We start from the raw sequence: 24424 nt of genomic DNA on the forward strand, positions 1-24424 counted from the left end.
GCTTGGCTCACAAAGTGTGTCTGTAATTTGCTGACACTACCAGTTTTGGTTAACTAAAAGACACATTTAACACAAAATATAATTAATGGTAATTCTTAGTTTTATCAACATTCAACAAAAAGCCAAACAGGACAAATAGCACCCACATGTCTCTTAAGGCCCCGGATAAACAGGCCTTGTGACCAGTCAGTGGCAACCATGAGACACAAGGGAAAAAGTGTGTAATCTGGTGGCTGCAAGTTGCTAACTGTCAGTGAAATTGACTATATGAGCCTCATTCAGACAGACCAGTGGCACCTGCTGATCACTAAGGAAGAGTGAATGCTGCAGTGGTTGCTGGAGGTTGCTGACAGTCACTGGTCATTGGTTGCAAAGAGGTATCCAATCAAAAATCTTTTGATTGCTTTGGTCTCTAGTAGGTTGCCATGGTCAGCAGCAGATTGTGCGGCTTGTCTAGCAACCGGAGAAATCACAACGTTTGTGGTGCAAGAACATCTTTGCAAATGACTTCTCCAATAAATAGATTGTATTTGCATGTTCTGTAAAATCCCTTAGAATGCTTTTATCAGGCACACACAGGTTTTATTTTCCCAGTCACCAGTCCACTGTATTCACTTCAAAACAAAGCAGCGAGTGAAGGCACCCAGCTAATTTATTTCTTTTCTTTTTCTCATTTTTTCAGCCAGCATGTTTTTAATTAAAAGTTCACTTTGAACATGTGATCTCATCCATTTAATTGGTGCAGGGGAGAACATTATTCTCGCTCGCCTTTAGGGAAATAGAGCTTCGACAATGCTGTGTGGAGAATATATATCACTTCAATTTAGACTTTGGGAAATGGATTTGTGAAATGTGAGTGTAGGTCAGTGGTTTAGCATTAATTTTTGTAAATCCCTTATCATATCTCATCATTAATCACCCGCAGATGGCAAATATATCTCATGTTGAATTAGGCCGCACCCTCATCGCTACCATCTTCATGTGTTTATCAACTAGAGAAAAGCCCATTAATGTGTTTGCTTATTATGTGTGTTTGGTGCAAGTATTACATATTTTAAGTGCCAACAGATGTACGTGTGGAAGCAGGAAAAAAAGGCATCTGTTTGTTAATGTGCACACAAATGTTTTTGCTGCAATTGTTTTCTTATTCATCCTGCAGATCAGAGCATCTGACATTTAGGCGGTTAGATAAGTTTTTTTTTTTCTCGAAAAGGCTCTGTAAAGAGAAGCAGCTGTTGAGACACACACTCATAAGACACACACATCAGGCTGCATGCTCAGGTGCCTACAAGTTCACTTTCACATAAATGCATACAAGCGGAAACCATTGTAAATCTTTACAGTGACTGTCAGTGCAGATATGTACCAGTTGATTAAAATCCAGTGCTTAATATTGTGTAGGTCTCCTTCATGCTGCTAAAACAGCTGCTGGGCCTGTCATGGAATCTCTGAGGTTGTCCTGTGGTATATGACAGTAGCACATTACAGATTATTTGAGCCCAGCAGGTTAAGATTTAGACTTCTATGGATCTGGCTTGTTCTCGGGCATCCTGAGTCTCGAGGTTGGCTAAGCATCATGGATTCTGTTACATTTCTTCAACATGTCTTGATGAGATTTGGCAAAGTGAACAGTGCATTGTCCTGCTGTGCAAAACCACTGACATTGGTGGGTGGTGTTGCCATGATAGAGTGGCTTGGCTGGAAGGAATATTACTTCAGTGTGACACAAAATGACATCCACATAATATAGTTGCTCCAAAACAGGAACATGAAGAAAATAACTCTCAAAAATCTCTCAGTTTTACTTGCAAATATATTCATACATACATGCTCCATTGATCAGAGTGCATAACAAAAAACATGTCTGCAAGCCTCAGCAAAACACTTTCTAGAAGTATACAGTACCAGTGGAAGGTCTGAACAAACTTTTCATTGGTACTGATGAGATATATTTATTTCAAGCCTTAACTGTAAACTTCAACTTTAAAGCTTAAAACCAAGTTTTACCAGTGATAGTAACAGCTGTCTATTTGAGGAAAAAAACAAACAAAAAACCCCCAAAGAACACACATACACACACACACACACAGTGATTTCTTCACTTTTCGAATTCACTCGCTTTATGTTGCCTAATAATCACACAGCCATCCACCAGTCTCAGAAAATCCCCTTACTCTAAATGTTCAAGCTGTAAAGGTGTAACATCTCACAATCAGAGTAAAGGTACAATAACACACATACACACACTTATGGATATGTATTCAAAGACATGGATAGTTACAACAGAAGCACACACACACATATAAGGGCTCCCAAGCGCTCGACACAGACCCACACATACACAATTCCCTATCCGCTCCTTGTGCTAGGCCCCTGCTTCATCCCTTGTGCAGCCTCTGAAAGCCATTAGTTTGAAATGGATATTTTACCAGAAAGGCAGAAACAGCAAAGAGAGTGACAGTAAGGGAGAGAGAGAGGGACTCATCTTTGGTCATCAGCAATTATCTTTTATGAAAGCTGCCAAACGGGAACAGGGGATAATTGGCCGCGGCCCCCTTCACAGAAACATACATTTCCCTAATTGCGTATAATTGTGAAGTGAGTTCTTGGCGTGGAGGACGGAGGTAATTGCGGAGGGCCGCTGCGTTTGTCCTGACCGCTAAAGGAGCCCTCAGCCATTCATGAAGCCTCTCAGAGTGTAATGGAAACACACATACACATGAAAGCAGCTCCACTGCACAAAGATAGATGTTCATTCAAGTATATAAACACCCCACTACACATGTGTTAAAATACACACAAGCACAAGCACACCTGCCAAAGCACATACAGGTAAATGCGCACCTGTTAGAGAGCATGCACACACACACGTGCTATTGATGTACACATAAAGAATATAAGGCAAGAGGAGACACGTTTGGACTTTGAAAAAGATCCATTCATTTCTACCCTCACCGTTCTCTTATACACACACACACACACACACACACACACACACACACACACACACACACACACACACGTATTTTCTTCCTTTAAGCTGTACTGGGGTGCTGAATCAGCACAGGAAATGATTTGCCAGGAACTTTGTTTGAAGTTTAGCTTCTAAAGTATATCTGTCGTTCAGAAATAAGTGACCCTTATAACAAATTATACGCCTTTTTAATGGTTAGTTTGGGATTTTGTGAATTTTTTTCCCCCTCATAGCAGACCTCGGGCCTCTTCTGCTAATGCTTTCATTGTAATAATGAATTTAAAGCACTCTGTGAGCTACAGGGGATAGTAAAGTTGAAGTAGAGTTGTCAGTTTTATGTGTTATGTCCCTATTTCAAAACAAAGTCTGTCTCTACTGTACTAACTGGACAAATAACAGTTGAAATATTGTCAGTTTATTGTGATTAATTTTTTATTCTTTTCAAAAACTCTGGTTGTCGTCGTTGCCACGTAAACCATCTCCTCATAAGTATTGCTTTAGCTAGTGATAAGTAGATTTGTTCCTGTTTCAGTAAACAACATAAGACACTACTTTTAAAGACATCATTTATTTTTCCAGCTCCTACCAGCTTGTTGTGAAGGAGGTGCGCAAGTCCAAGACCCGCCGTGCCGCTTCTGAAGCCCCCGAGTGTTTTTCTGTCCCAGTGAGCTTCCGCAATGCCTCCATCTTGGACTCACCCTATTACATTGCTGCTGAATTACCACCGTCCAGCCTCACGGTGGTACAGCCCTTCACTGTGGGGGACAACAAGAGCTATGGTGGTTTCTGGAACCCTCCGCTGTCACCTGCCAAGAGCTACAGCATCTACTATCAGGCAATGAGCAGAGCCAATGGGGTGAGTCTCAACTCTCCAGAAGTACCCATTGTAACAAGAAGTGGCATGTTCATATTTCCCATTTGGCCATATTAGATTTAATTTAAAAGTAATTAGACAAATTAGATTAGTTTACATTGTGGGTTTATTGTCATGTCATTAATAACGGGAATAATAGTGACTTTTGAGGTGCACAACACATGGTGTAACAAATTTGATATGAAGCTTTACCAGGATTATCTTATTTTTATTTGTCATAAATATAATTTTAAAAAACAGCAACTTTAAAACCATTCTTTGGCAAGCAAAAGCAAAAGTAAAAACAAAAATATTGTTTCTCAATCTCAGCAGATTATTTAAAAAAAGGGCCAACAATTCTGTTCCTAAGTCATTAATGTGACAGCAAGTGATTGAAGTTAGAATACATTATGTTATGGGCGTCTTGCGTGACTTCTCAAGCCTGTAGTTTAATATACTGAAGGTTATGTGTTTGCTTATCAGAATAAATAAATAATTAATATAAAAGAACACAATTACAACTCCCTCTGGGAATCCCCACTCCTAGCATTCAGCTGTTGATGTCTGTTTGCTGCCCTTTTTGTCTGGTAATTATACTGTCTGCGAATACAACAACACCTCGCCCACCTCCCGCCACCCGTGTCCTTCTCATAACTCATTCACAACTTCAACTTGGCTTTTGAATTTCCATAATACTCTGAACTCCTGTGGGGGTTATTTTAATTTTCCAACGCCGTAACCACGGTAACTCAGTTTGGAGAGCGAAGCCGGGTGAGCTGGCTGACTGTTGTGATGTAATATCCTCCTCCAGAAAGCAGATTTCCCACAATGCAGTCATATGGAGAAAGGCTGTGTGCAAGCGGGTGTGTGTAGGGGGGGAATTCTTGCATGACTGAACAAGTGTGACTGTGAGCAGATGAGTATTCATTTAAAAGTGTAAATACTCGCTCGTGTGCCCCACTTTTGTGTATCGTGTGTGCTTTGCACACCTGTATGTACAGACCCCAAATCCAGTCAAATCAGAGTTCCTTATTTGATTGGATTTCAGTCAATCCAATCAGTTTCAGGTTTGTTTAGATGATGAATTGGGGCATTGTGTGGGTGCTTAGTGGTTAAAACGGAAATAAAAATGCAAGCGCACCTGTGTAGTCGCTTTAAACAAGATGATTTGATAAGGAAATCAGGCATAGAAATAGACACGTGTTCATAAAGCATGATTTTTTTGTTTTTTACCTGATTATACTTCTCTTTTAAATTTCAAGTGATTGCAACAACCAGGGTGGTCTATCGATTTTACTTTCCCAGACAGAAAAATGTCAGATAAATGTTAAATAAGTAAGATTTAAAATGATGGACTTTACTGCAGTCTGATCAAACCATTTGAATTACATGTCAAAAGGAAAAGTCAGTCGTTATTACTACATTACTACATACACTATATAATACATGAGTCGACTTTTGTTGTGATTTGGCATCATACAATTAAAAATTTATTGAATTAAAACATTTTAATTTCAGGCACAAATCTTTGATATTTTGTGACTGCATTGCTGTGCAACAGTCTCTTTTTAACTAACCAGGGTTACATACAGTATATTTCAGGGATCTGAGGTGAGTAAAATCAAGGAGTCAAAACCTCCAAAGATAATTATTAATGTGGATAATAGTGAAATCCTAAAGTGGCAAGAGTAATCATATTGTTCCACAACATACATTACATATAGGACACAGGACTCCTGAACATGGTGAATGAAAATAGGTTGAACACAACTGGACTTTTTGAAGGGCACATCACCTTTCTCACACACCCACGCACACAGGGTCATGTGCAGACAGACATCACACACACACACAAAAATCCAGGTCTTGAGTCAGTTGTTTTTTTTTTTGGAGCCATGCTTGCTACTCAGATCTAGCCAGCAGATTCACTGTGGACATTTTCATCCGCTCTGAAATGACTGCAGAGCCACATTGGTGCAGAAAGAAGACAGTCAGTATTTATTTAATGTATTCTGTAAATTGCATTTAGTAATAATATGTGAAAGTGATAGTTTGTCAATCAAGGATTTAAGTTATCTGTAGTCCTCACAAAGTCCTGTGATTTGTTTAATTTCTTTGCTGTCAGTCATTTCGTAGTGTAGGTGTCACTTTTTTTCTGCAGCAGTAGATGTCTCATATTGGAAAGAAACTCCTCATTTACATTTTAGAGGACTTGGCTCATTTGTCGTAGTTTGATCCCATGGATGAAAGTCTGTTTCTCATTCTCTGCCTGCCTTGGATAATCCTACTACTTTTTTCTCCCCCTCTGAGCTCCACCTGTCTATCAAGGAGAATGTCTATCCGCAATCGTTTTCCTTCTTTTTTTTCTACCATATCTCTAGGACATTTAGAAGAAATTGTTCTCTCAATCCACCCACTCTCCATCTCTTCATTGCTCACTGCTGTTTTTTTCTCTTTCATCTAATAAAAACAATCAAATTCTTTTTTTAATCTTCTACCTCCCTTTCCTAAATTCTCTCCATCTCCATCTGACTTCCTCTATGCTTATGACAAATGTTTTCTCTGATTTAACCCTTCATGCTAATCTGTTGCTCACCCCCTTATCCCCACTGCTTTTCCTCCTTCTCTTCAGCAACCACCTGTTTCCCTGCTTTCTTTTGGGCTTGATTCTCCCAGAGGTAACATCAGTCTGATGCCAGTCTCTCATCTCCTGTCACTGTGCCAGTTAGCTCTGCACACTAAAGCTACTAGGCAATCTCGACGTCTCCATGTTGTGCGTTGCCACACGAGCACACGCGTCGCCCACCCACCCATACACACACACAAGAATAAATGCCTAGGGCAATAAGTAAGAGAAGTAAGAGCAAGAGTGGTTTGGGAGTAGGGAAAGAGAGAGAATTGTGGGAGGGGTAATAGCAATCTAAAAAGAGTAAAAGAGACATTAAACAAGATATAATACTAGAGGCAAAGATGGAAGTCAATAAAGATAAAAACTGATATGAGCGGAACTGTCATGAGTTTGGTTACTGGAAAAAAATACTTTTGACCCAGTGTGTTCATTAGCATTTAACCAAAACCGCAATCTATACTTAACCAAGTTTTCTTTTTAAAGATGTACACAAGCAGAAACGAGAATGTGAGCACGGTTATCCATTTTGATCACCTCCCTGTGACCCAAATGAAATCCTTAAGTGGGGTATTTTATTAATTGAGTATGCACGTTGCCTCTGAGCAAATAACAACCAACAATATATTAAAGTTTCTAGTTGCAAATGAAAAGTAACTAAAGAGATTAAGGAGAGGTTTAGAAAGGTTGAAAGATCACACCTAGTGTTGTTAATTTTTTAATATAGAAGCAGGACAAAAGTCTGAAAAAAGATTAAATGTGTCTGAAAGATAATATACACAGAGCTACCTGAAGTAATAGGTTTAAAGAAGGGCGACTGAGAAAAGTCTAACCAAGATTTACTTGTCAACATACATAAAATGATCCGTGGATAAAATGGATAAAAAACAGGATGGGAAATTTGGAAGAAATTCATGGGAGGACAAAAGGAGGTGAAGGATTTTGGAGATTCTGGAGTCAGGGAAGGTGGAAGTATTTGAAGAAAATGGTAAAGGAGGAGGAAGTAGAATGCAAGGAGAAATGGGGTGGGAAATGGCACAAAACAAAAGGAAAGTGTGACAAACATGGAAAAACATGCCCTTCTGCAGTGTGAGAAATGCAGCCAGACACCTTTCTTGACAAGTAAAAAGCCTCAGGGGTTGGCCAAGATGCTCTGACAATCAACGTCACACACGCACACGCACCAAGCAAGCCTCAGAGTGCAGTTTTTGGAGAGTGTAGGAGAGAGACAGAGGAAGATTTTACCAACTGACAGTCAGTGTCAATCAAGATGCACTCAGATGACTCAGAAATCCCTAAATGCATTTTTTCTGTGTGCTGGTGTATGACTAAGGCTCACACACTTTCGTACGTTTGGCTTGTGGGTAAGTGTGTAGGAATTTTTGCACGTACATATGTCTAAGTTTGCATTTGTGATAGACTTATTAAGATTCTATTCATTAAACAGTCATTTTTCAAATTAAACAATGGAAGCATATACTGTGCATGAGCAGTTCATGCCCATGTGTTTGCCTGCTCGTCTGAGTATCAAGAGTTTTTGGTAAAAGAATGAGCTTCAGGAAAAAGAAACAAAGTGTCAAAGACAGGGTAACATTATTTTTATTTTTTTTAAGTTGTTACCCTGGCTACATGGGGTTGCCTGGGAACTCCAAGAGCTAATCACAGTATCCAGAAGTCACAGAAAAAACATACATGATTGAAAATCCTACCAGTCGGTTAGAACACTGAGCCAACCAACTGTGATTGAATTGGGGAAAAAAGGAGAGGAAAAGACTGGCAAAGATGGAACGATAGATGGATGGAGAGAGAGCTCACCCACACAGCAGCTGCATCTCTCTTGCACTTTTAGTATTCCTGTCAGGCTCTACAACGTTAACTACTACACACAGAAATGAATGCTGTGTTCCATTGTAAACACCTCAACCCCCTTCTGGTCTCCAAATGCTCTGTATAGAGTCAGGGCAATAAATCCTTATATTTATTAGCTTCGCTTCTTATAACCCCCTGAGGCTTAGTCCATTAGCATGAGCCAAGTGGAGGCCGTGTTTCTGTTCACAGTGACTGTGAATCCAAAACAACCACGCCTCTAAATGGACCATAAATGGGTACAATAGGGTCAGTTTATAAAGAAACACAATTCATTGGTCCTCATGAAACTGATCGTATTCCAACTGTGTCCATTCATATGATACATTTCACTCTTAGAGGAGTAGGCATATGAAAGAAAGTATTTTGAAACATTTGTTACTTTTTAGGCCTAATCAGACAGTTAAAAAAACGATGTTTGAAACCCCCAGGATGTCACCCATTGACTTTTGAAGCCTTAGAAGTAGCGTTTTTGGATGGTTATTTTTTATGCTTCGTCTTATGCTTTTACTGCCCCTTGTCTGCGGACCCAAGGTGCAAACTCTTGGGAACCAGTCTGGACTCTGCGTACCTCAGGTTATAGCAGAAGTGATTCCTATATCCTGTTAGTTCCCTTACATATAAATCCTTCTAAAGTGCAAGGCAATAGGTATGTGTAGGTTCTCACATATGTCCTTGTAAGTTGCAAACCTTCAAAAACATAATAACTCATATGCCAAGCAAATAAAGGGGTCACACAATACTAGAATCTTGGTAGTCAGTAGCAGTACTACTAATATATTTTTGTGGTGTAATTACAGTATCATAGAAATGAGCAGCATTGAGCTCTTTTTTTGAGGAGCCATGTTAATGTGTTACAAGTACAAAGTTATGTTACCTTTGTGAATATTTTATGTTGAGCATTGCTGCGACGCAGCTGTAAATTCAGTATTCATTATATTCTGTATAAATGAAATTATGTTTTGACAAGTTTAGTGTCCCATATCATGAATCAAAATATCTTCAAAAACAAGTCTCGTTTTGTTTTCCCCCACTGAGGAATTTGTTCAGTCTCTAGTAGACAGCATCCATTTTTTTAGAAATAGCAAGTGGCATGATTTTTGTCATTAGCACACATGTATTGGCCTGGTGAAATCCCTTTTTTAGTCTTATGAATCAGTTTTTCTTGCCCTCTATTTTACATATTAACTGAAGAGTACATTAATTGCTTTTGAAAGCCATGTGTGTACATATGACTCTTATCATACATTCACTCTCAGTTTTCTACAGGTTCCTTCAGTCAAATTATGCACAGAGACAAATGAGGGAAACAGATAAATAAGACAATAAAGCAGTTGAACAGCCAGGGATTGAGAGAGTCATTATTCAGACAGACAGATGGACAGATGGAAAGCAGACAGAGATTTAGTAGAAGCAGGTGTGTTTGAAGATGCTCATAGGATCTATCATTTGCTTGCATGTATCCTTTCATAAATCTTTGTAAACATGACAATAAAATGAACAATATAAGTTAATGGTGTTAAATCTTCAAATACCAAACTGTAGTTTGAATAGAGCTGGACTTACTTTTGGCCCCTGACCACATAATTAAATCTAAAAAGCCAATCTAGTGGAATATATAAATGATGTTTTGAGTAGGCTGCTACCATTTGTTCTCTTATGTTTAACTTTGTTATGTTATGTTTTGGAGTGTTTATGAATTAAAACTTGTCACATTCAGTGCGGTGGGCTTTTTGTTTGCTTTTGAACTCCACTGCTAAGAGCAACCTTGAAGAAAGAGTTTTTCTTCTGTATTTAAGCACAGAAATTAGCTTAATTTTAGGCTTTGCAAAGCATCTCTTCTTCTTAAATTATTTTGTTTCTTCCTACAGGAAGACCGTTTACAGTAATCTAAGTAAGACCCAAAATGGCACAATAAAAATGAAAATGAGTGTACAGAAGCATGTACATTAGGACTGATTTTAATGCTGAGGTAACACATTTCCGTGTTGGTAGCTGCTGTAGTCTTTATATTTGATGAAGACAAATGGGCCAAAACATGAAAGAGGCCAAGTGGGTGAGATAGGTGCACGCACTGATGACAGCACATCATAAAAGAAAGAAAAGAGGAAAAGGCACGGGCAGCAAAGGAATGAAACGTGCTGGTTTAAAAGACAGAGGCTGAGAGACATCTTCTACCCTATTTTCTGTAAATATCAAGATATGTATACTGTAGTTTTATATTGTACTATGTATGTATTTTTTATAGGGTCACATTTAAATTCATTGGAGAATCATATAAGAGTATTCCTTCAGTACATTCTGTTGTCATCTGGCTCAAGAGCTATGACAAATAATGGGAGAGACATAATTTGGACAAAAGTTTACAAAAGGCAATTAATTAATTAATTAATGTGGTGTTTTGTAGTGTAAAACCTAACAAACCAAAATGGCCAAGCCCAAGCCAAACAAACAAATATCAAGTTTCACATTACTATAGTTAGTTGGATTTTTCCCCATAATAAAAAGTGTCCCATTTAAACGACTGTGTACAACTGAAAGTCTGCTGATTATCACACGTTTCTCGTTAGTGCCCTAGCTCCTTATCTATCCTACCTTTCTTTGTATCATGCATGACTGACTCCCTTTACTTCCACCATCCCAGTTTTTTTGCCAGTTTATTTCCCCGCTCTGTTTTTCCCTGACTTGGATGGTTTGATTTGAATATCTACCTTGTTTGTCTTCCTTTTTATTGCTATTAATTCTTGTGTGTGCTGGTACCCAATGTTGTACTTTTGCCCTGTTCATTTAAGCAAGAATTAACTGATAGAATCTCACAGATCATATCCAAGTCCTTACTGGCTGTCACTGTATCAAACACTGAATATAAGCATCTTACTATCTCTCAAACCCTCTGCCCACTCCAGTGCAAGCACTACTGCACACAGTTCCGCTGCATATAGACTTAAATAATGGATGTTCTTCTACTTATGCCCATCTTATGGGAATGATGACTGCCCCTGATGACTCTGTGAGTCTGTTGACCCATTTATGAGATCAAAATATTAATCTGCAGCTTTATTCCAGTTCTTAATATTCAACAACAATAGGCTTCTGTAACCCGAGGACTGATGTAAGAAAGTCAAACCTGAGACAGACAACTCTTAAATGCTCAAGCAAGACTAGCCAGGTGCTCCCAGTTACACTAATTAACTCCACCTACTAGGAACCTAGAAGACAACACAGAGGGGCAAAGGGGAAAATACAGTAGGCCCTGGCCAAAGCTTAGGGCCATCACAATGCTGAGAAAAATGAGTGTTTAATACCAATGAAGGTACTTTTGTACTTTTTTCACTTATTTATATATGATGTGTGGAAAACCATTCGAATCAACACCAAGAATTGTACAGCATATTGATCCTGGTATGATTGATGTGTCAATCATGTGTGTTTGGACAAAATGAGAAGCCAGTGGCATTGTTTTGTGATCTTACTGATGATTAAGACCGATGATTACGTGGTGTATGCAATATATGCACTGTCAGGCAAGTGGTTACTGTATGCAGTCAACCCATATATTAAAGAGGGTACCTTGTTTTAGTCTGTTAACTATGATTTAAATACATTTTTTAAAACTGTTGTGGACAAATTTCCAAAGCATGATTCCTGATTGATTTTCTGGTTCCTGTTTCAGATTTAACACTTTTCTTTGTCAGTTGTTTCAACGTTTTCTAAAAGTTTTCTAAAACATGGTGCTGAGTTTGCAATTCAAGATATACTGCAGCCTCTGGACATCAGCTGATCTCAATGCCTGCCAATGTCATTGGATGGCTGATACATGCGGCATTTATGTTGTTTTAGCTTGACCACAGTTGCTGTGTATCTGGAGGCCAGTTTACAGCCCAACTATAGCTCAGCTTTTCTTTTTCAAGCTTTGTCTGACTTAATGTCTCTGTCTCTGCAATCATTGTTGTCTGCTCTGTTTTGGGGGGTGGGTGTAGCTCAGGAGGTAGAGTAGGTTGTCTACTAATTGGAAGGTGGGTGGTTTGATCCTTGTATAAAGCACTTTGAGTGCTCAGGTGTATAGTATAAAAGTGCTAAATAAGAACCAGTCCATTGATCATTCTGTACAGAATAGAGCTAGTGCCAATGATTTTTCAATACTGCAACAAACGAAACTTGACTTATGCCTTGGAGAATACTCAGAAAAAAGTCAGATTTCAAAGGGTTTTCCACCATTTTCCTATGTGTTCAACAAAGCCTTACCCTCATGATTCAAAACACTAGTATCTGAAAAATTAACTGTATATTTTACCACAAGGTAATTAGTTAACCTGTCTGTCTCTCTCCACAGGAAACCAAAATCAACTGTGTCCGCTTGGCTAACAAAGGTATGAGCAGCCTTCCATTGATAGTCAACATGCACATTAATTATGATAAGATATTTGTAATTTTAATTTGAAATTTGTTAGTAGTTCATTTTAAAGAAAAAATGGTGCGAATACACGACCCCCTAGAATTGTGTTGTGCTACAAGTGTATCAGCCAAGATGAGAAGATTGCACACTATTCTGGAAAAGGTGAACTCACAACCATCAGCCCGGGCAAACCTATACCACATCCACGTTATCTTGCATGATTTTGTCGCATAGCATTCTATCTCCATCTCTTCTATCCTTATAGCCCTTTTCACACTCACCTTTTCTGTGACTTTCCTCCATCATGCTATTCTTTATGCATCTCACACCACATCCATGTTGGTCATCAATGTTCAATGTTCAAATTGTATTCGCGGTATAAAGGGTATAAAGTGGAACATTGGGGCCATTATAATACCAATTGACCACCTTCATTAAACCCAGTGAATGAAGGCTAAAGTGTTAGCTCCAAAACCCATTTCATCTTCTTCTGTTTTGCTTTCCCCATGTCTCCCATTTTTATTTGCTGCTCATCTCTGGCAAATACACCCATTTATGTGCCAGGCAATATGCTTTAAAAGCTTTTCAGCTTGCTATTGATTTTTTCTCTCACCTCGTCTCCTTTATCTGTTTTAGTTTTTCATCTGCATCAGGCATTGATTTGATTTTTCCACATCTCCTTTGTCTGTTTCTGTATCTCTAACTCTCTTATTATTTTTTTGTCTACATAAAACATTTATTGCTCTTTTATGAACATTCTTATCTTTTTTACCATTCTTTTTTTTTTAATCCATTTTCATTTCTTTCTTTTCTTTTTTGAGTGAGATGTACTCTGGTAGGATGTCTACAGTGTCTAAACACTGCGCTCTGTCTGTCTGCATGTATGTGTGCTTGGAAAAAGACATGCTTTTAACTTTGTGGCCGTCTTTCATATATTTAAAAATAATACAAATCTATTTTGAGTATGTGAAATTATATGTAATCCAAAAAAAAAAGATTTTTATACATGAAGTATCATTAATATGATGTTATTTGGTGTTCTGAGGCAATGCAGATGGCTGATTTTGCAAATAATTATGATTATGTTTGCTGCATTACCTAATATCCAATATATGTGCACTTATCATGCACTATTGCATATTTACAATAAGTACGTGACATCACTCGTTTTCTTTCTGTTGTTTCTGAACTGCAAAAAATAAAATTGTGAGGCCTTAATCTACCACATTGTGAGCTATTAAGCATTTAAAGGTAACAAAGCAATAATAGCTCAAGTGACTTTTGAGAACAAAAGGAGGGACAACTAGAGCCGCATACCTGCCTCAGTTTTACTCTTCCAAAACAAATATTCTACCATTAAACTTTTAGTAGTTTTACAGTATTTGTATTAGAATGCTGTATAAAGGAAAGTAATAACTAGAGTCAGATGCCAAAATTGGTCTCTCCACCAATTTTCCCATGCCACAAAGTTCATAATTTATTTTCTTTTAACCATCACTTTGTTTCTTCCGTCTTACATTTCCCACTCCCCTGTTTTTATTAACCCTTCAAACCAGGCTAACAGACATAACAAGCTCCAGTGATAACCGCCAACACCATATCTGCATTCACTGACAACTACTTTGTAATAAACATCCTCACCAGCATCACCTCTTTCTGGCCTTTTCCTGGTAATGGGCCAGTCAAGATGCTCATTGAGGGTTATTTCCTAGAAATAAGACCAGTCATATCCCAGCTGAGTGGTATTGATCTCATGGTTCTAGTGCTATCTCTCACCACTGCAGTTTCTCTCCTCCAAGACAGATTGTGCAATTGAAAACCAGGGAGATCTAAAACTTGATGAATTGAAGAAAGACAACTATACATCTTTTTTTCTTAGACTTTTTCTTCTTTCTTTTCCTTTTTTGTTGTTGTTTGTTTTCTCTCTTCCCTTTCTTTCTCATGCTTTCCGGCGGGGACGTGCGACCCTTGGCCTTAGTGGTAATAGGTAGGGGACAAATAACAACGCCGTACATTCTAGTCATCCCAAGCGAAGGTGATTATTGCTTTATAGGCAGAATATTTTCTTCCCAATGTTATGTCACAGTACAACCATAAACACGACGCAAACACTGTTTCATTTTGGTTGTCCCCTGCCCTACACCCTCCCTTTTTTCTTCCCTTTGTTAATTTTTTGGCGTTATCTTTCCTTCTCATCACCATCTTAATACATTTGTTTGCATGTCTGCTCTGCTTCAAGCGTTGCTGGCTGTGCTTGAACGTCCTCTCTGTCTTGCATGCACACATACACACACATTTTTCACACACACACTTAAGTGAAACCATGCTGCTTTTGTGCATGGTCAGTAGCGCAGCTGTTGCACCATTACACTGATTGTAGGCTTTGTTTTTTTTTAAATCTTTTTTTCTTTAATAAAGTATAGTTTAATATTAAAAAGAAAACTGACTAGACTATAAATAAATACAATTTTTTCCCCTGTTCCCCCAACTTTATTAACAATGCATATACTATTCTGAAAGTATAGTTTTTGCATTTTTGCAAGTATGATTATCTGATTGAAAAAAGGGATGGTAACAATTTTCATTTGATAATCTTTGACCGTTGTCTCATCCACAATATCCACCTCTTTGCTTATTCTAAAGCCTTCGTATATAGGTCCACGACATTTGTTGTATAATATCAAATCAGTGAAGATGCTTAATTCAGTTGTACTACATGCTCAAACACCTAGCAGAGTACTAAAAATGTTGAATAATAACAACTAAGTGGTCAAAACATCAATTAATATGCAAAAGCCACCAAACAGAGCATGGTGTGGTTTCAGCAGAACCATTATGTTAATTTATGTCTCATATGATTTGTATCCTTGTATTTGGAAAGAAAAGAAATTCATTTCTGAATTTGTCAACCATGTCAAGTTTTGGAGCTTTGCCACCAAGGCTGAATAAATTTGTGTAATTCTTTAGTGAGAGATCCAGCCTTTGAATGTGACACAATTACTGTATATTAACTTCTGAAAAAGAAGATATCTCCTATTAGTTAGTTATTATTAGACACTGGAAGAATTATAGTTCAGTAATGTGTTTTGTCAACTGTTTACTGCTATTAGTGTGTTTAGTGCAGTGAACAACCTTAAATCGACAGAGCTGGTTACTGTGGAATATTTAAGTAAATTTTCAATGACAAACACAAAATAATAATAATAATAATACCAGCACAGTTCTTTGAAATCCAATCATCCATCTGTAATAAATACACAGCAGCTAAACATTGTTTATTAAATTGTGTCAAAACCATAGCAATTCTAATCCTCTTAGTATTTGTTTTTCCAATTCAGAGATGTGACAGTAGAATATGAATGTCATTGAGTGATACAACAGTCAAAATGTTGACTTTAACAATGTGGACACAACAGGGAAGCAGTCAGCAAAAAGCATTATTATAAACTGCTGTCACAGTTATTTGTCAAGACTATGAGTTTATTGCACAAGAATACCATAACACTTATTGTCCTGGGGGAAATTCAGTTTGCAAGCTCTCGCAGAAAGAATTATGCATATCATGCACAAGTCTGAAACTATAAACAAATAAAATTCTCAATTGAATAAAAACTGATTATATTTATATGAATGCAGAAGATCTCTGGGTACATTAAAAACCACATCGTTTTAAAACTGAACTTACTTTTGCAATGTAGCAATTCATGTATTATATTTAATATCATATTCAGAGGACCATTTAGGCAGACATCCTAAATTGAAAAAGTGGTACATAAAATGCAAATTTTTCTCTTTCTTTGTACTCCACTTAGTAGAAGTCACACTTTATTAATCTATCCTGCTTGAGAAATGCTAAACGACTCGACTTATTTATCTAAAGCTGAGTCTATATGGAACGTAAAATTTGTCCACTTATTATAATCCTTATACTCACAAACCTTTTTTTAAGTAGTAATAATATAACATACTTGCAATTACTTACTTGCGTCTTCCAGAAAGAATACTCTGCAGTCTCTCTTCATGTGTACAAATAAACTCTCACTTAAAGCTGTATTTGTTCAGTTGCTTTGGCAAATACATAAGAGACCACTGTGATAAACTGTCAATATGGCTGAGAACAAATCAGTTAAATAAATAAAATAAATAATTCCCTGACTTCATATGCAGCCCACCACGTGAAGCAGATAAATACCATTGCTACTCTGTGCATGCATGTCTCTCAGCCATGGTTGTGGATTGCATCATTCACGTCACATATTAGTAATGCAGAACTAAAAGACAGCCTGCAATTTGAAAAAAGCTTTTGTACCTCTTAGCCAAAACACTGTTGTTTTTGTTTTTTCTTTTTTTTTGTAAAATAGAAATTTATTTCCAAATCATACGTTTTTGCTTACCGAGGGCAAAATAAACCAGAAGGTATACATTGATAGGTGGGACTTTTACACTGGCAGGGTTTGAATGCCCAGCATGTTCTCAGCTACCATGGCTCATAGGAGCATCAAACCCACCCCTTGTCATTCACACATTGGTATTATATGTCAGTTTTAATTCCCATTCCCATTAGTCCTGAGGTCGATTATAATTGGTGGTGTTCAGAGTCGTGTTGTAACTCACACAGACACTGTGCAATACTGACGCAACATGTGGCTTGCTATCTGAGTATGTGTGTGCATGTGTTTGTGTGATATGGGTGTGCATGAGAACACTGTAAAAGTAACATTTTGAGGGAGTCGTGTCTGAATTATACTTGTCGTTGAACCCAACTACCTCAGACAAACAAACATACTTTTATTTGTAACTGCTGCTGTTTTTCCATCATTGCCAAGTGCTTACTTGTTGCTGCTTCGTCAGTCAGTTTTCTGTCTGAATTTGCAACACATTGAGTCAGAATGTTTAAAAAAACTCTCATAAGGAGCATTTGTAGGTAAGTATCTAGGGATGATGTGACATTTATGGCACAATACCATAAGGAATGGATGAAGTTCTTTTCAGGCTGCACAGTGAGTGTGCAGGCTTCAACTGCATTTAGACCTGGCAGAAACAAAAAATGGGGTGGGTGGATAGTGGACTTTTTTTGTCAAGAAAAAAAAAAGGCCTGGAGGAACATGAAACACTGAGAAAGAGACATGACAAAAGTCAGAGACTGACTCTAAAGATTTTTTCCCTCTTCTTACTGTAGCATCGTGCATGCGGACAGGCGTACTTGCTTACCTCTTCACCAGAAAGACATTGTTGTGAATTGTTGTATTATGCTAAATCCGCCCTTCTGTCTCTGGCTTGAAGTTTTCACCTGCCCCTGCATAAATCTTAGAAGGCTCTTTGGAAAGATGTCATCAGCATCAGGGGAGGGAGACAGTAAAAGTAGAGAGAGGAACAGAGTGGAAAGGAAGGGAGAACAAAATACGCAATGCCGAGAACTGCAAGATCTTCCATAGAGCTGCAGACCAAGGGCAGCTGATGGTCATTTTATAGTTTTTCCATTTCTGATCAGTTACACCAAGACCAAGCTTCTTGCTGATGGTCTTGTTGGCCATTCTAGCCTTGTGCCAGGTCTCTTTTGGAAATTAGATTTTTACTCTCAGTGAGATTTTTTCCAGGATTAAATAAAAGATTAATAATCGTGTATGTCTACAATCTTGCCCCTGATGTCCTTAAACAGGTCTTTGTTCTTGCCCATGGTGATCAGGTGAGGTTTGAATGGAAGAAAAATATTGGTGTGATTTATACAAATAAGGAGTTGAGATCAGGAGTAAGAGTGACAGATTGACTGGTTTGCTATCTGTGTGACACATAGGCACATAGGGGCCAGAATTCTGACTGGGTCATAGGGGATGAAATAGTTATTTCACTCTGTGACACGTAGATCAATTAAAAAAAAAAAAAAAAAGGATTTTTCTCAATTTTTGCTTTATTGCTTTGCAAGTCACTGAGAATGAGCTAGTGTTACGTGATTTATCACTTTTTTAAAATTCTAATTTAATTTGTTTTCTTTTAACAAGCTTGAAGGATCAGGTTCTTGAAAGAATTTTTTTTTTCTTTGTACCTGTAAGATTTCAGCAACTGCATCTGACATGAAAATCACTTCAGCCTTTACCTTGGCACACATTAATCTAATGTCTTCTATTACTAGAAGATGTATTATCTTCTATTCTGCCAAATCAAACATGTGGTGATACTTCAGCTGGCCACCACAGCAAGTAGCACCACATGTTTTACGCTTGTCTACAGCTGGAATCAAACTTGCAACCTTTCACTTGTCAATCGAATGTGTAAACCGTTACAATATAGAACCACAATAAATCGTACATAGAGCACATGACCTGTCTCATAAAGATGTCATAAATCATAAGTCCAGAAATACACACATGCATACAATCACTCAGAACGTGATTTAAGTATTTAGTAAACAGTATCCTGCTTTATTTAACATCAGTGGAAACTGGCATATGTGTGTGTGTCTGTAAGACAGAGCTAATGGCCAATCACTACCATTGTTAATGTTCACAGAGACAGCTATCTTAACCGAGGTACCATTGGGCCACAGATACATTCAGTATATACATACACAAAACTGGACAGAGACACATTTCCAAAGTAATGCAGGTAGATCCATTCACGCAGAGGTAACTTGTTACATATGCAGATATAGTTACATATACACAAACATGGACCTAAATGTTCAGAAACGCAGCAAAAGGAAGATTTAAAAGTATACATGCAAACACTGACATGGAGCGCTGTGGTAGCATAGTTCAGATTAGTAATCCTGTTAAACGTACTCAGCCATGGTAACACTAATCCACAGAGGATAAGCCCTGCAGCTGCTGACAAAACAGTACCGGAAAACTAAACCTTCAGGTCATTTGAGATATTTTTGCATTTATACATGCACCAGTAAAGCCTACATACTGTAACACCCTGCATCACCTATATATATTTTTTTAATCAAATAAAAATATTGCAGCAAATTCCCATTATACTCTGTTCAACTTTCCATTTAAGCGTGTTAGACAACCGATATCCTATAACGTGAACAAGTAAGTCAAACTCAGTGCACATGCACAGTGATCCATGCCACTCAAACACACAAAGAAAAGTACATTTGTGAAGACACGCAAAATACACCCACCTTCAAACAGTGATCTGCACCTGACACACATACACACATCCACGCTGAAAAGAACCATTTAATATGCCATTCAGGGGTGCAGGAGTGCGTTGGAAGCTAGGAGAATCAATCTTCTCTCCATTTGGATGAGATTATGTTTTTAATATCTCAGGTTTTACTCGTAATTCCTCCCTGATAATTTTATCATGTTCTCCAAGTAGGGGAAATAAAAAAAGGGGAGAAATGGTATAAATGGGGGGAAAAAAACACCCTCAAAAAACATTACCCAGTTGCACGTGTGCACACTTACACATCCTATGTGCATTCAGGAACACAAGATATTCAAGGGATTAATGCCTTTTGGAAGTAATCAGTATCATCACCAACCCAGTGTTGTCACAATTACAGTGGCAAACATTGAAGCGGTTCCCTTTAATGTTTTCTGTCTTTACTCCATTCTGCGTTAATACAGAAGTCAACTTTTATAAATTAAAATATTCCATGACATCTTTTATTTTTTATATTTTATCCCGAGCCAATTATTTATTTTCGCTCAAGTTCATATTTAAAGTTTTTGTGAAGTAATTCTCACCCTGTAGATATTTTTAGGAATTTCTGACAGTATTTGACAGTATAGGTGCGTATATTTAGTTCTGCACTATAGTTTATATATTTTAGCATGGCTTCTGTTGAGGAAAACATTGAATCATATTTTTCCAGTACTTCAATAACTGTGCACCAAAATGTTCAGTTCATTCTTCTTTTCTAATTGAATGTTCTTCCAATTAAAAGGTTCGTTGTTTCCAATAGCTTTTAAGATATATCACTTTTGCAGCAATTTACCCTATATACACGATCTAAAGTATTTATGCTTTGTGTTAGCGTTACCACAGTAACCCTTTTCCAAACCTTACAGTATAGTCCTGACAACCTATTATTGTGAAAACTAGGTGGTGTGAATTCAGGCACCTAGACAGCCATCCAGCTACTGGTAGAACAGTTGGATCTTTCTTTCTGATATTCCATGTCTTTCTGTTGAGTTAACATTACATAATAATAACAAAAAATTACTGTGGCCATCGCCATGTAGGCTCAATTCAGTCCATTCTCTATGAGACCACAGATGAGTGATTTAATGTTGTAAATATTCAGGTTGCAGACATAAGTATATGTGAGAATTTCCAGATTTCTTTCTTTCTTTTGTTTCTTTTTTGAGGTAGTGCACATTTTAGGATACTCATTAATAGAAAGTTACAGTTTGTGAAAAGATGAGGACATTCACACACTATGACACGATGCAAAGCTCTTCACTGTTCCAACTCTCTTTTTTAGCAACCTGGTATCTGCCAAGAAAATAATACCTACACCACCTGCCAGTACCTGTGGCAAGAAAGCAAGATGGATGCATCTATTTTATGTACTTACAGGCCACCTGTTACCTTAAACTGACAATACAGAAATAAATGAGGCCATAGTCTGCTCCATATTGTATTTGCACCAGTTGGAAATTAGTCTTATTTTGCTGTTCCAATTTGCTTCATCTCAACTTTTACCCTCATGTAATGGACAAAGTCACATTAGATCACTTCTTCTATGCCCTGGTCAGAACTCTGTTTAAGTGTGCCTGATTGGCTCCCAAACTGGCCAATCACAATGTTAAATGGAGCTGAACTCATCACCAGATGGGGTCCTCTCCTGTTACATCATGAACTATTGAACCCAATCATCACATGGGCTGGTGAAGTGTGAACAAATGGGGTCACACTGAAATGTGTCAGGTGATACATATTGTGGATCACTCAGGGGGGAAATTGAGGTTTGATACACCTGTGGGGTGATTACCAGGGCACAGACTACAGGGAAATGTGTGAACTCGTCTCTTGCATGATCGCTCAAGACTTTGGTTTAACTATAACGTGCTTGACAGACACAGAAAAGTTGAACCTTGAACTCTTAAGCCTTTGCTGTTTACAGGGCTATAAGCTATTTGATAGTGTACCATGAACACTATTTTCTGATGTTGTTCATTCGATATAACATTATGTTGTTATTGTCTTCATTATTATTGCCATATGCAACATAGTGAATATAATAAACACTTCCAAAATATTGAACAATCCCAACAAAGATTTAAAAACGTTTAAAAATTACTACATTGTATTATTACTAAAAGCAATTTCAAGTAAAACGTCCTTGCAAAGTCCCTTAGTTCTTAAAAGCACCTTTCCAATATCTGGAAAAGCATCTTTTCTTTTTAGAACCACTATCCTCTGTACAGTGATTGCTTGGGGTGGCACAAGTGTAAAAATAATCACAGGTCCATGTCTTTTAAAATTACACTTTGCATTTTGTGCCTTTATGATTTTTCTGTTTCTCTAGGAAGAAAAAAGTCAAAAATCTAGTATATAAGATTAAAAATGTTAAGAGGAAGCAAAAACAAAAAGAAAGGAATATAAAAAAATTGTCTTTCTTTTTAGGGGGACACTATTGTCTCTGGAAGGGCATGTTATTCTTTGCCCAAGATGCTTTAATTTCCTAAATAACTGTTGTTTATGTCAGCAGTATTAGCTTGTTGCATAAACCACCCCAGTATTGTAACTCAGAGTTGCATCTTGGAGTGGGGGCGGTATTACACATGATGTACTAGGGGTTAGCATGCTAACACTGGTGTAGATCGAACACAATTCAGTCTTGAAATGTTGTATTTATAAGACCTTCAAAATCTCTTCATTTTTTTTCTTCATAAAACAGATCTGCCGATATTGGGTACAAGTTTTGAAAACTCAAAGTGTTCAAAAAGCAGAACATAATAATGTGTTATTAAACTTACACAAAGAAATCTTTTTAGCAATAAATTGTCAGAGAATAACTGATGCATTCTTCTTTTTTTTTCTTCAAAGATGATACAGCTACACGACAGGTAGACTGTCAATGATTGAGCTATAAAGACTGAGAATATGTTGTCATTGAAGGCATTCGGGGTTTTTAAAAGAACATCTCCTCACCACGGCAATTGAGGACTGCAGCAGCTATTACTGAGTGTGCCAAGGTTAGGTGCTTAAGCCGTTAGCTCAGTGCATTCCACTGCCAACCTTGTGTTGTTATTGCAGAGGGGGCGAAGATGAGAGAGACGGGGGATTAAACTGAACTCCTACGCAGCAGTATTACTTTATTAATCGGCTGTCTTTGTCTATCAAGGTTATAACAAGAATCTGTTTGGCATATGTCTCCACGAGGACAGGGGCATTCATGTGCACGATCACAAGCTTGGGGATTCTTGTCTTTGTCTTTCCAGTGTATTTTTTATTATGAACTGTCAGTTTTTAAGTAATACATTTTACCAGTCCTTTGTTTTATGTCTGATTTGACCTTTTGACATTCAGTCTGTTGAAAGTTATTGACAGTTACCTTTTGGTTTCTATACAAAATATCCTAGGAACTTATCTTTGACTTTTATAATTTTTAGCAACCAGTTACCAGTTGAGAAAAGCACTGACAATGAGAGTGCATTTGTGTCACTGTCTTAAAGGACAGACCAAAAACACTAAGTTTTTTTTTTTTTTGATATTTCTGTGGTTCAGCACAGACGGTATTTGAAAACATTTTACAAAATAAACTCTAGATATAAATTTCATATATATGAATGAAACATCAGAAGAAATTTTCTTTATATGCCTTTAACACACTTCATTGGCCTCTCTGTGACCTTCTGTGACATCAGTGTTGATCAGATTCAGTGGTATTATCATTAACGGAAACTATGGTTAAGCTGTAACTCATATTACATACCATTCTTTTATCATAAAAATAATATATTTTATTTGGCTTCACACAATGAGAGCAGCGCTTTATATATTTGAATATGTTTTCTTGTTTAGTAAAATCAACAATATACACAAACCATTTATCCCCCTTCCCCAAGTTTCCCCATTTGTTTCCCCATAATTTGCCAAATTATTTAATCCTTACGTAACTCAAAGTGATGCAAATCCAGTCTGTACTGTGTTTTCTATGTACATTTCTGGACCATGAACCTGGATGTCGTTTACTGACTTACACATTTGTGCATTGTCCTTTGACTGTTTTTGTCCTTTGAAATGAAGTCAGTAATGGTTTAAGAAAAACAATTTTCTTTAAAACGTTATTCCACTATTCTTCACCTATATTTCCCTTTATTCTTTGGCTTTATATATTTACCTGTAAGAGGCATTACTGAATTTAAAACTGCATTACATTTGAAAGAGACTGTCAAACACTCAGAAAGGGTAGTAAATTTGAGAGTAATTAGTTATTGATTATTAACAGTTCATGAAGCACCACTTTTTTGCCAATGAAATGCTTTCTTCATCCACTGTTTGTCATCTTCATTACACTGTGTATGGTTGTATGCCATTGTTTATCACTTATTACTTTTTAAGAACACAAAGCCTTTTAACAGTTATCACTCAAAGTATGTCTAATCATTTTGTTCTAAAATGAAATATAAACATTTGTGAAAATAATGTTTGCTTTTAAAATGACATACTGAAAATTCACACATTTTAGTGTGAGCTTTGTCATTACAAATTCTTGTCTAATATTGTCAAATAATGCTAAATTTC

The 24424-nt window shown here is 37.3% G+C and overlaps 1 protein-coding gene across 1 annotated transcript in view; it reads left to right on the top strand.

Moving 5' to 3' along the window:
• The window catches only part of ptprt (protein tyrosine phosphatase receptor type T), a 308462-nt gene that overhangs the window by 175467 nt on the left and 108571 nt on the right, over window positions 1–24424 (top strand). Inside the window, exons 14-15 of the mRNA XM_013908559.1 lie at window positions 3554–3830; window positions 12653–12689. Coding sequence (XP_013764013.1) covers window positions 3554–3830; window positions 12653–12689 — 314 coding nt within the window. The remainder of the gene's footprint in view (window positions 1–3553; window positions 3831–12652; window positions 12690–24424) is intronic.

The sequence above is a fragment of the Pundamilia nyererei genome, unplaced genomic scaffold, assembly GCF_000239375.1.
Source record: "Pundamilia nyererei isolate P.nyererei 1_Seehausen unplaced genomic scaffold, PunNye1.0 scaffold00012, whole genome shotgun sequence".
Taxonomy (NCBI): domain Eukaryota; kingdom Metazoa; phylum Chordata; class Actinopteri; order Cichliformes; family Cichlidae; genus Pundamilia; species Pundamilia nyererei.